Source organism: Juglans microcarpa x Juglans regia, chromosome 3D (genome assembly GCF_004785595.1).
Source record: "Juglans microcarpa x Juglans regia isolate MS1-56 chromosome 3D, Jm3101_v1.0, whole genome shotgun sequence".
In the NCBI taxonomy this organism is placed as follows: Eukaryota; Viridiplantae; Streptophyta; class Magnoliopsida; order Fagales; family Juglandaceae; genus Juglans; species Juglans microcarpa x Juglans regia.
Window position 1 is genome coordinate 37727442 of NC_054598.1, and position 13336 is coordinate 37740777.

Here is a 13336-nt window from a genome sequence, read left to right on the forward strand (position 1 = left end):
TTAGAGATCACGATGACCGTCTATTTATAATGACGATTAAGAGAATAGCCTATTGATCTCTTTTTATTTCTTGGAGAACTCAAGTATGATACATGCATGTTGAAGTTTATGATACATGCATGAACTGGCAGCTGGCCTGCAAGGTATATCCTTAAGGGATCGCCAACGGAGGGACTCTGCTGTGGAGGAACTCGGTCACGCACGACGACTTGCAAATGAGTAGTAACTTCAGCAAACGTTGGAGTGGAAACAATGTATTGTAGGCAGTAATGCTGTTAGTAAAAAAGATTAAAATGCATAGCGTTTATTTTTGTTATTTGGTTTTGTCATCTGACTTTTACTTTTCATGCTTGATAATCAGTTTTCACTAGCAGGATTTTTTGATCTCTTGCGGTTGTGTATATTGCCTTTGTATGTTAAGAAGTTAATCTTCAAAATTGGAAGTACTTTGGTTTGTGATTCAGCAATGGGATTATGATGTTTTCTTTCCATGATGATGAATCTTTTTTACTTGCAGGAGATAGTTTCAATATACCCTGTTTTATCACCACCAAATCTTTTGGTTCTCTTCATGTAACATCAAACTATTAAAAGCTGGAATCTATTGTCAAATTTAATTGTTGTTATGATTGGCAATCTAGATGTTTATAGGGGGCACGACATTATAGTTGTATCGGCTCTTTCTATGTTGATTATAGTTTCTTCCCCTTGTTCTTGTTTCACTTCCATTTTAAATGGTGTGCCATCTGTTTTCATTGAATGTGGCCTGACCATCTCAACCCTTCATTAACAGTGGTTAAAATTCTATAAAGGTGGAAGTTCCTTTCTCATTTTCTCCTCAGATTTTACAATTTCTCTGAAAAAAAGAGAAAACAGGTTCTCCCCCATTGTGGCATGTAGCAGGCAGGCCTGTAATGGGTGGCTTTGCTAATTATTTTTTGTTTTGCAATCTGAAAAGGTTGACTTTTCTTGAAATTCAGTCTAACTATGATGGGACTTAGGTGGCAAAACTGATTAGATGCTGCTTCTTAGTTTGTAGGTTGGTGAACTTAAGAAATTGGTAGAAGAGGGCAAAGTCAAGTATATTGGTCTATCTGAAGCCAGCCATGACACAATAAGGAGGGCACATGCTATCCATCCAATCACAGCTCTACAAATGGAGTGGTCTCTCTGGACACATGATATTGAGGAAGAGATATCCCACTTTGCATGTTTGTTCAACTTATAGCTCAAGTATTTACTAATTATGTTGTCTAGAATTATGACTTGATGGTTTTGTGCATGCAGGGAAAATGGAATTGGAATAGTTCCATACAGCCCCATTGGTCGTGGCTTTTTTGCTGGCAAAGGAGTTGTGGAATAGTTTCACCAATAAGATACTACAGTTCTCGGTTTTGCTTCTTTCAGAATCTTGCTTAACCGTGGCATGACTGTCGAGAGATGTCCGAATAATCCAATGCTTAGTTGTCATGAGATTTTAGATGGGAAGGTAAATGAATCTCTGTACAGTTTGTGCCTCTGATTTTCTGTGGATTGACTTTGATGTTCTATAACTTGTATTGACTTTGAACTAAATCTTCATATTATGCTATATGTTTTTATAGCCTGGTAAATACGTGTGGCAAACTTATAAAGAAGTGTATGAATTGGTAATTAAAGTGGGAAATGCTATGCGAAGTTGTGGCTTTGGGGATCAGAAGAACCCTTGGGCTGAAAGTTGGCATCAGAAGAACCCCACATGTGGCATTCCTTGGCAATCTTGGATCAGGTAGTTGCTGGCAAGTTTGTTTGTGTCTCATAATGATGTTTCTTTATTTTCCTTCAACACTGAAATTTCTGTTTATATTGCGATGCTACAAACTCAGACGAAAACATTCAAAAAAATAATTGATTTTGATCAGATGGTAATAATCTAGATCATCTCCATATATAAAGGCCACTAGCTAGCTTTATATATAACACAAAAGAAAAGATTAAGACAAATGTATTTAATTTATATATTTTGGTAATTATATATATGTTTGAAAATAACTAATTGATTTAAGAAAACAATATTATTCTTGAAATCATGTACGTATACATGAACTGATTATGAAATATTATAGTACTTGTTACTTATAATATTTATTTGCATGACTTCAACCAAATTAAATTAGATCATAGCTTTAAAATAATTAACGGTGATTAATTATTTTAAATAAAAAATGAATTATCATTTGTGAAAGGTGGTTATATATCTGGGATGTGCAGGCGGTGGAGGTCGACTCGATTATGGAGTTCATGTTGTATCTGTTGAGCTCATCTTCTCTGTTTGATGAAGTTTTGGGGTCTGAACCGGAGTCCCCCATTTGGTTATCTGCACTACCTCCCCGATGCCGTTTTATTCAAGACAGGTTAGTACGTTTTTTTCCATAATTTTCATTAATCCTTAATGGTTCCTTAATTAAACAAACAATTAGGTTGATTATTAATCATAATCAAATAATTTATTTATTCAACTATAAATTAAGACCACTTTTGATTCTGTAGGGATAGATATTTTGGTATGTAATGATCTATTTGGCTTGCGATAATTATTTATAGGACCATGTTATAGCTTCTATTAATACTTTTCTTTTATAATATATCACAGCATGTAATTATTTATAAATTACATAAACATTACATTGTTATTTAATTAATCAAAAATATTACGTCCTTATTAATAAAAAATTAGTTCTTAACAAAAAATAAAAATAAAATATAAATTAAGCAAACGTGCACTGCACGTTGCTTTCACCTAGTGTGTATATATATATATATATATATATAGGAAGTCGAGGCAGATTCATGCTGCATGAATCATGCATGCATGGAGAAATATTTCAAAAGTCAAGAATTCTTAGAAAATGAACAGGTGCAAACCTGGTACTGGTGATCTTGGCGTTCTACGTACCCTGCAGGTTTGCAGTAGTGGTATTTTTTAATAGATTATATTTGTTAATAAGATTTTTTTTTTTTTTTTTGAGAAAGTTTTAAACAAAATCATTGAAGGACCGAACAATCTGATAAAAATCTTCAAGATTGTTTTCAAACGATAAGTAAAAGCTCAACTAACCGTTTGTATCTTTTTAGTTTCTAGAATCTAGGAGTAAGATATGGCATGCATTAACGGCACATGATCTGATGGTAGGATACATAAAAACCAACGTATAGTTTTGAGCAATACTACCTACCGTCTTTATTTAGGGGATTACATTACAAGTATAGTTAATTTAATATTTAAATTTTTTCTAAAATTACAATAACATCCTTATAAAAATGATATTTTTTTTTATTTAATAAAAGATTTGTACATGCAGTTCCTATTTGGAGACTGTAAATAAGATTTCTCTATAACTTTTGAAGAAAAAAAAAAAAGCTTTAAGAAGTGATACTGGGATGTATGAGGTAGGAAAAAAAATTTGAAGTCATTTTTTTATCATTGTAGGTATAGTGAGGAAAAAAAAATAGTGCTTTGAAATTATTGTGAATTTTTCAAACAAAAAAGTGGTGTTATTTTTAAAGGAGCTTTGAGCTCAATAACTTGTGTAAAGTTGATTCGAGCTATACGATGATTAGTTGAGCTATTGTATCCTGGAGGAGACAAGTCAAGAGGAAGTTTGATGCACTGATTCAATTGAAACTTTATTTCCCTTTAGAAGTTATAGTTCACTAAGTGAAGGTTCAATGTAGAGCATACTTTCATGATGCATAATAATTATTTTTTATCTGAAAATATCTCTCTTATTTATATATATTGTCATTAAAAAATAGCGAGAGAATGTTGATATTTTTTAATAAATTGTATTTGTTAATAAGTTTTTTTTTTTTTTAATTGAAGTACCGAACAATCAGATAAAAATCTTCAAGATTGCTTTCAACAGATAAGGTAAAAACTCAGCTAGCCGTGGTACGATCCGTAAAAACCAACGTATAGTTTTGGAAGGAAAAAAAGGCTTTGAGAAGTGGTACTGGAGTGAACGAAGCACTAAAAAAAAAAAAAGTTGAAGCCATTTTTTTTATCATTGTACGTATAGTGAGAGAAAAATAAGATATTGCTTTGAGGTTAAAGTAATGTTATATGGGAGTGCGCAAGTGTCGTATAGTCTCTTTGAAAAAAGATATAATTTATTATTAAAAAATTATTATTTTTCTATGTCAATCCTATATTTATTTATTTTTTTCAAAGTGATTACACGGCGCTTGCGTACTCACGACTGCAATTATCATTTCTCTTGAGATTATTGATAAGTTTTTAGACAAAAGAGGTTATTTTTATATGAGTTTTGGGCTCAATAACTTGTGCAGAGTTAATTCGAGTTATACGAAGATGAGTTGGGTTGTTGTATCTTGAAGGAGACAAGTCAAGAGGAAGTCTGCTACACCAGTTCAATTGAAACTTTACATACCGCAGAGGGCTTGAATTTTCTTAAAGAGAGCGAGATTTTCGTGCCTCAGTCCAAACTGATTTCGTTTGAATTCTTCATTTTATTGTAATTTTTTATTTTATTACTGTGTATTTCCTAACATTCATATTATTGATAGAGCTATTCCTAGAAAAAAATGATCACAAAATGTTCGGGCATTTTTGTATCTGCTTTATACGCTGTTTGTTGTTACTGGCATGCTTGCGATTCATGTTAATTAGCGCTGTTCAGAGAGGGTTTTAATTTTGCCCAGCTTAATGATTATGACTTATCTGAGTTAATTCGTGAGGGCAGCCACACGTACAGGGAATCGACATTCATCAATATGCATGCATGCTACTTAATTATAAGAACTGCTCCTCTGTTTGTTTTTTTGTTTTTTTAATGTAGTATGTAGAAAATAATGTATGCTTTTGTTCTTGGACAAAAGGGACCTCGTAATGTTGTTATGGCTCTTGCTTTGGTACTCTTTATATATTTAATGAATTTGAAACTTTAGTATGAGTTATACATTTTTTAGTAAAGTTTTACTGTTCATCATTCTCACATACTATACACCATGTTATTTTTATTTTTTAAAATTTTAAATTTTTTGTTTTGTTTTATTATTTTTAAATTAATTGAGTTTTTATATTCATCATTTATATATTACATATTTGATAAGAGAAAAAAAATTAAAAAATTATATATGATGTGACTTAGATGACGAGTAATTGAGTATAATTTTTTTTTTTTTAGTATCATAGCTGCTCGACTTTTACACATGATTAAGAAAAAATCTATTTATAAATTTCATTTTCTTACACAATGCACAGTACTTGACTTGAAAACTTTTAAGTTGATCTACATTAAAAAATTATATTAACATTTTAAACTTTTTTTTTAAAAGTTATACTGTTGTTGTTATTATTATTATTTCTAAATATAGTTTCTTATTCCCGCGCATATCAACGTATCCTACAACGCCACTTGTCAATTCTTTCACCTTCATAACTGAAAGCAAGAAACGCCCTGATATAATAGAGCTCCAATGTCAATGGCAATGCCAATCTACTCTCAGTTCCATTAATGGCTTCCCGAGTACTCCTCCTCTCTCTAATTCTCTTCTCCCTCTTCTCGCCCTCCTCTCCGCTCCCCTCTGAGACCATCTTCGATGCCGTCAAGATCCTTGCCGACTCCGGCTACGTCTCCATGTCCCTAACTCTTGAGGCCATCTCCAAAAGTACTCTCCTCACGAACTCTACCTCTCTCACCATCTTCGCTCCCTCCGACTCCGCCTTCATTCACTCAGGCCAGCCATCTCTCTCCCTCCTCCAATACCACTTCTCTCCTCTCCTTTCGCCCCTCCAAACTCTCAGATCGCTTCCCAATGCAGCCAAGATCCCGACATTGTTTGCGGGTCACTCGCTCACTGTCACCACGTTCCCTTCCGATGATGGAATTTCGTTAAACAACATCAAGATCACCCGGTCTCCCATATTTAATCAGGGGTTCTTGGTTATCTTCGGAATCGACGAGTTCTTTCACCTGGATTTTGAGGTTTCGGTGCCGGTAAAAAGCCCAGAGCCCAATCTTGGATGTGGGTTCCCAACGGCAAATGATACAATCAGTTTTTCAGGGACTAGTTCGTTTGGCAAAGTGAGTGGGCTCTTGAGGTGCAGTGGGTACTCTGTAATGGCTGAATTTCTTAATGGTTTCTGCTTTTTCTGGCTAAGTGATATCTTGATGGCTTCTTGAGTAATATGGAATTTCCTCAGTGCGGGATCGATGCTTGATTACAATCCTGTTCCCTTGCTCTGTTTAAGTGATGTCATTTGCTCTAACAAGTTAAACCCTTTGAATGAGTTGAAACTTGGTATATTGCACTCATGGGAGAGGTACTTCTGATTTGATGGTTACTTTCGGTCCTTGTTCAGAATTGCCTTCTTAATTTGTTCTTTATAAAGAACAAATTAAGCTCTACATGTAAAGAAATGTAAGCTCTACATGTATTTGTAGACATGTAAGCTCTACATTTAAAGCAGTATAATTGTAGATATCTTTGAAGCTGTGATACCAGATATAATATAACCTTCGGTTTTTCTTCATCATTGTTTTTGGCCTCATTGTTCTCAAACTTAACCAAGCAAACCATGGGAAGTTATGTGCATTATGAGGAGTCGAGTCGAACTGCATGCTGTGCAATCGACAGGAACAAAAAAGTGGTTTTAATTCTATCTTTGCATGCTGTGCAATCGACAGGAACAAAAAAGTGGTTTTAATTCTATCTTTGTTGATGGAAATTGGTGCGTTAGTTTATTCTTACATATCAAGCTCTCTATTCTACTACTGTGCGGTTACCTTTCAGCAACCAGTTTTAGTTATTTTATCTACAAGGTAAGTGGGTTTACCCTGGAACTCCAAAATATTCTCACAATCTCACTACCGTTGGCAGAGGACAAAACCACGATCGACTCCAAATGCAAATCCCACCCTATTGACACCAACAAAACCTCCTTCCTCGACCAAATGCAGCATCCCACAAATATATATAGAAGGAAATGCAACATAGAAAACATCATCTATTTGGCAATGCCATTCATGACTGTTCATCACCTTGCCGTGCAGAGATGCTCGTCAAACGTTTGGAGCCAAAGTTTCCACCCAGGGGCTCCCGAGACCGCTATCAGCTAGCCGTCTCGGAGCAGCATTATAGATTATTGTTTTTCTAGTTTCATGCAATTAGACGTTTGTCTACTAAAATTTGGCGTTTTTTCTTTAATAGGGCTTACAACTAATGACTCTCTCGGGTTTTATCGTGTTCAAATAGAGACTAATTCTCAGTTGGTGGTTAATTAGATTACTAAGGACAATTGTCCTATCTGGTATTTGGAAGATTTCTAGGATGAGTTACATAAATATCTTAATAACTTGGAGTATATTGTGAATCATATTTGTCATGAAGAAAATATTATGGCTGATTTTCTAGCTAAGTGTGGGGCTGAGAGCTTGAACTCTGACTGGTCTGAAAATCATACTTTGCCTAGCCCGTTAAGAGGTCTTCTCTGCATGGATAGACTAGATATACCCTACCTAAGGGTCTTGTAAGGTTTTTTGCCTGGTAAGTTTCGCTTAATTTGTTTGTCCTTTCTTGTGTGCTTTTTTTCTTGCAGGTTACCATATATTTGGTTGTTTTGATTTAGGTTAAGTGTCTTTCATTTGGCCATGTACTTGGAACATATGAATTTAATGGTTTTGATGCATGGGTTCTGTATTTCATAGATTAAATGTATCTCCCAGGTGTCGTGTTTGTAACCATAATTTTCCTCCGTTGTAAGTGAGGGCAATCAATAAAATTGAGGTACCGTCATCTTTAAAAAATATAAAAAAAAGGGCTTACAACTAATGCAAGATAGGGCAAAGGATGTATGTATGGACAAAAGGTGGAAGGAAAAATGTAGCACCATCATCGAAAATTATATCAAGCAAGATGCTGCATGCATTTAATTGGAACTTCTACATAGCCTTCCAGGCCACGCAGACCAGCACTATGTTTTCTATTTTTGGGTTGGAACAAGACATTAGATTTTTACACACCAGCTGCATAAAGATCGAGCTATTGACTTTGGCTATAGATGTAACAAAATACACTAAAATTATCCCTCAACTCAAAATGGAGCTTCGCCCCACCTTGGTTTTTACCCCCAATAGGGGTACAATAAAACTCAAAATATGTGTCTAACATGATACTTGTTTTCTGTGTTAAGACTACACTTCACTTGATGGATTTGATACTGGTGCCCCATGATTCCTGTTATAACTAAAACAGTTCTTGTAAGTCCTGCTTCCTTTTATTTGTAAGGATAGCTTGACAAACACTTCCTCCCTTTGGGGGCGGTTTGCATAGAGTATCCAAAGAACAAGGCAGAGCAAGACTCCAACCGATATCATGCCCAACCCGGCATTCACTATCTTGATATAATGTCCCAGCGGCGGGCAGTAGCTTATAGTAATTATTCTGAAAGTGTCCCTGACAAAATTACAATCCTGGAGATTAAGTAAAGGTGGCGTGTAGTGCTCGAGTGCATAGCTCTCGTTAACTGCAGCCACCAACTGTGTGTAGATGTTTGGCGTTACCCTCCCAACAGTGGTGCACAGACCATATGCCGATACTTCACAAGTATAGCTCTTCCATACCTGAAAAAGTAAATGTAGAGTTTAATTAAATCTAATTCCATGCTATGAAAGAGAGAATGAATTACTTTCCATTAACAATTATTTAGAAATTGTAAAAAATAACGAGGCCAACTTCCACATTTACGTTTTGTCCCTTCTTACATCAGCTAATGTTCTACTGGGATTTCATATATACTATTTTACCACGTAGAGTTCTTCCATTTTTTCCAAGTAATCAAGTAATTTCCAGATAGTTATTAAAGAAATGCAAATTCCCATAAGAGAAAAGTTACCAAATAATTAGAATTGATAAAACATACCGCAGAAGCATTTGCCACAGACACCTCCTGAGGCCCACACATGCGATCTTGCAGCTGAGAGTCATATGGATAACATAGTGGTGGCATCAGAGGACCAGACTGATTGTAATAATAAGAATTGTCCTGGGAGGGATTTGTGTCTGCATATGTATAGATAAATTCATTGACAACATTTACAATTTGATTGATAACTTTTTTACTCTGCGCAAGTGTTTGGTTTGTTGTTCTTTGGTCAACACATGGAAGGATGTTGCTAAGAGCCGTTTCTGCATGTGGAAATTCTACCCACTCCTCCATGGACATACAGGTGTCAGAAACTGTACTGAAATGCCAAAAGTAATAATATACTATTGTCAGTAATGCCAAAGATCCTGGGGGTAGGAGATCCAAAGACTGCATAACTTTCTGAACATCACTCATCTTTCACATATGAACAAGCAAACAAAACGAGGGGGGAGAACACCTAGTAGGGAGTGTCCAAATGAAATCCAAGTCTTACTTGTTGAGGACTACAAAAACTCCACAAAGCACAAATGTAATCGCAACGAGCAACCAACCACTTATTATGAATCTGCAACATTAAGTATGTAGCGTCAAATATAAATGTAAAAAACATCCAACATATTGAATTAGGAATATCACTGGATGTGGCAAATGTCCACCAAATTGCAAACACAACTTACATATGGATTGCATGTTTGTGCCCAAGGATAGACAGGACTGCCAAAATAAACATCAGTAAGTTACAAAGAGGGAAGAGCCTATTAGAGGAAAAATAATAGATAAAATATATAATTGATTTGGATTTTTCAGCAATACATACTAAGACCAATCAGAGCGAGGAGAAACATTACAGCTGCCACAGTTATTAAAGCAGAACGCCTGCAACAAAGAACTCAAATTAGCTAATTAACATCAGGATTTTGAAAAAAAAAAAAATAGATATAGATGGAACCAAGAAAGGCTAGCATATACTTTTTGCTTTTTTTTATATAAGTAAGGCTAGCATATACTTACACAGCATCGAAGACTTTCTTTATTTTGACAGAATTTGTACTTGTCTTCTCTGTCAGTGTATCTGCTGCAGTATTGAGATCCAAATTCAATTTGTCAATATCATCCATGACATCAGAAGGAAGGAACACCTGGGCCACACTAATATTTTTTGCTAGTGATAGATATTCTGTGACATTTCTTAGGGTCTTCACAGTATAGTCTGACTGGTTTACAACATAGTTCAAAGTTCGCAAAACTTCACCATGAAATTCATCCTGCCCAACAGAAAGGAGGATGCATCCAATCCTGTATGACAAAAGGACCAGACGGCATTAGCAAGAGTTACAAAAGAAATGAATTTGTCAAACTTGTCATCCTGCCAGATAGAAACGGACATAAATATGTTTTTATATGCAAGTTTGAAATAGACTCTAGTTCTGTCAATAATTTCATATGAATGACATACAAGGAAGGCAGAAAAAGCCCAGTTTTAGTAGACAATGTAAAGAAAGAACTTTAATAAAGTATCAGTAAGAAAATGGGATAATGCAAAAGAAAAAAACAAGTAAAACCTCCAATCACAAATAATAACAATAGTTGAAAATGTTTGAAGTTCAGAATATTACACTGCAGCACAGGTGAATAGTATAAGCAGAATAAGACAAATTCTTTGTGAATGGTGCGATTCTTTTCCTTTTATGTTTATCCTCCAACCACAGCAATGATGAACCGCAAGACACAAGCCGAAAGAAATAAACCATAGGACAGCAAGAACGAAAGCAGGAGCACCTGTAAACCCAACAGACTGCAGATGGAATGGTTAAAGTACTGATAAATACAAGTTAAGATGTCAATGAAACTACAAGAATAATGATGATGAGGATAATAATTGAAGTTATAGTTATAATCTCAACTCAGTACACAAGCGTGCAGAAAATACAAACTGAAAATAGAAGAGGTGCCACCGAAAGGAAAAGATACAATAAAACAACAAAAATAATAATTAAACAGCATAATCTAACACAAACCCTGAAGGTAATCTGCATAGAGATTCACATAAATCAGGCTGTATCAACCTGGATTTGACATGCTTGTACTCAACAAACTCGCAATATCCTGAGCCTACTGCTTATCCAACCATGAATACTGCAGAAACACCAAGACACCAAGATAATTGGGACTTGAACCCAAGACCTCATCCACCGCACCTTATATGGGGTGAAAGTACCATTTGACCCCAAGGCCATTGGCATTTCTTAAGAGATTTTGTCGATCTGCTTAACTCTTTGACTGGGATTGATAGTTCATACACCAGCGGCGGAATTCTTGGGTAAGATATGCACATTTATAACTTTATTTTGACAATTGAAATATGTTGAGTACATCTCCCAAATTCGAGCAGTTCACCATGGTAACACTACATAATAGAAATAAATAGATCGCCACAGGAGTTCATAAAATCTGCTCGATGCCATTATATTCATTTCAGACTTTTTTTTCCTTTACTTATAAACAACAATCGAGTTAAGCTTCCAACAATTTTGATTCAAAGAATGTGCTAGTTGATGTCAGAAGAATACTATAAAAAAATGGCCACAATTGAAATAGATGTATTCCTCTTCAAATCCTTAAGAATCTCAAACTTTCATCAAAGCTTTTCCTTTATCTTCGAAACCATTCAGCATAAAGAACATAGTTTTCAGTATAACAGTTCCACAAACTTGTCCAAATAATCAAGTAGATATTGATTTCACACGCACCCATACAGGACAATAATGCATGAATATTACCAAACAGTTACGAAGCCTGCCGCTTAGCCAAAACAAAATCACCGAGCCTGCTGGGCAAAATTAAACAAATCGATCATACAACTACTGTGGTGTAGTAAGGAAAGCTAGACTTACAGCCCAGTAATGGCGATTGGCAATGTCCCAGCCACCTCGGTAGCGCCGAAACCCACGAAGAATGTCCAGCCTATTCGTCCGGTTTGCCGCCAAAGTAAGCGTGCTCTGAGTGGCATCATCGCTAGCAGGCCCTGGAGCCTGTGCAGCCTCCGATATTCCATTCTTCCATGGCCCCAAATTCTCTTGTCCTGCATAAACAACAAAATTGATACATTCACAACTAAACTATTCAACTGTAAAAAAAAGAAAAAAAAAAGTTTCTTCGTATTAAAGCGTATAAAGCAGCACCGCCAGAAATTAATGGCTAAACGGCAAATGTTAAGACTTCATTGAGTATTAAAACGAACGTCTGAACGTCTCATTTAGTTGCTGAGAAAATAAGGGAAAACATTAAAAAAAAAAAAAAAATTTATGATTTATTGGATCCCAGAAGAAGTTAAAAATAATTAAGTGATAGCAATATCTGAAATCTCCTTTTCGTTCCGTTTTCCTCAGTTTTCACAGCAACCAAACAAGAAACAAAACGACACCTAAGATCAAACCCAATACGCCGATCAGGGAAGAAAAACCAAAAAACGAGAAGAACTACTTCAGCCTAAACAGTTGTCAATTGTAGGGAGTTGAGAGGGCGGACCTATAATGGACTTGAGAGAATCCGAATGGAGTCCATTGCGAGGCAGAGCTGAAATCGAGCTCAGAGAGGCCAGCAACAAGAAGGAGAAAAGCCCACGAACCAAGATTGCCTTCATTGCAATAGCAAATCCCCCTCTCTCCTCTTTGTCTCTCACTCACTGCAGCCACCGCCTCAGACGAACAGAGCCCATTCCCAAGATCGTCCAGACATTTCACTAAGATTCAGACCCCATCTTCTGTTTAATATTATAATTCATTGATGGGAAGGAAAGGGATGATTTATGGGACAAAGATATGGAGCTAAAAAGAAAGAGCGAGAAAAGTGAGACAGAGAGAAAAGAGAGTCACATGGCAGTGGGGGGGACGCGGTGAGGGTGATTAGGGAGAGCAGACGAAAAGGGCGGGTGTGATTTATTTAATGAAGTGCGGTTTCAGCTAATCAGATACTTCTTTATTCGTTTCACTGTGAATGAACCAGAAATTAAGTAAAGCAGAGTCAATGCAGAACACGTTTTGATTGTTAATACGAGTTTCTGTTAACAAGTGAATGGGAACAGAAAGAAAGAAAGTATCTTTGTGAGGAAAGATGGCCAAGTTGTTAAAGTGGAGATAATCCCATCTACTTTTTTTAAGCACACAAAGTCTTTCTGACATGAAAAGAATCTACCGTCTTCAGTAAACAGTATTCTGAGATTTGTCATATTTGAGAGATAGCTTTTCTTTCAAAAACAAAAGCCAAAAGGTGTCCAGACTCCGGACTCCAGGGTATATACACCGTCGAAACATCTGACATGCATGTAGGAATAAGAATGAATTTCACTTTCAGATTTAGGTTTCGTTTGGATTTAAAGGTGATAAATTGTGAATTCAAACCGGACTT

At 35.8% G+C, this 13336-nt stretch overlaps 2 protein-coding genes and 1 long non-coding RNA gene across 3 annotated transcripts; 2 read left to right on the forward strand and 1 right to left on the reverse strand.

Moving 5' to 3' along the window:
• Nucleotides 1-1450: 1450 nt before the first annotated feature.
• Nucleotides 1451-2501, forward strand: LOC121255838. Its single transcript, XR_005938860.1, has 2 exons — nt 1451-1768; nt 2251-2501. It is a non-coding gene; the product is annotated as an uncharacterized LOC121255838 (long non-coding RNA).
• A 3015-nt stretch (nt 2502-5516) lies between these two features.
• On the forward strand, nt 5517-6380 carry LOC121255972 (putative fasciclin-like arabinogalactan protein 20). The gene has a single exon (XM_041156542.1). It carries the CDS (start codon nt 5517-5519, stop codon nt 6183-6185), a length of 669 nt encoding a protein of 222 aa, XP_041012476.1. The 3' UTR covers nt 6186-6380.
• Nucleotides 6381-7903: 1523 nt separating this feature from the next.
• On the reverse strand, nt 7904-12925 carry LOC121256276. Its single transcript, XM_041157014.1, has 9 exons — nt 12458-12925; nt 11824-12011; nt 10546-10724; nt 9941-10225; nt 9747-9805; nt 9607-9643; nt 9423-9494; nt 8924-9245; nt 7904-8624 (listed from the first exon to the last, which is right to left on the reverse strand). The coding sequence occupies exons 1-9, from the start codon at nt 12570-12572 to the stop codon at nt 8196-8198; spliced, it is 1686 nt and encodes a 561-aa protein (XP_041012948.1). The 5' UTR covers nt 12573-12925; the 3' UTR covers nt 7904-8195.
• Nucleotides 12926-13336: the final 411 nt, after the last annotated feature.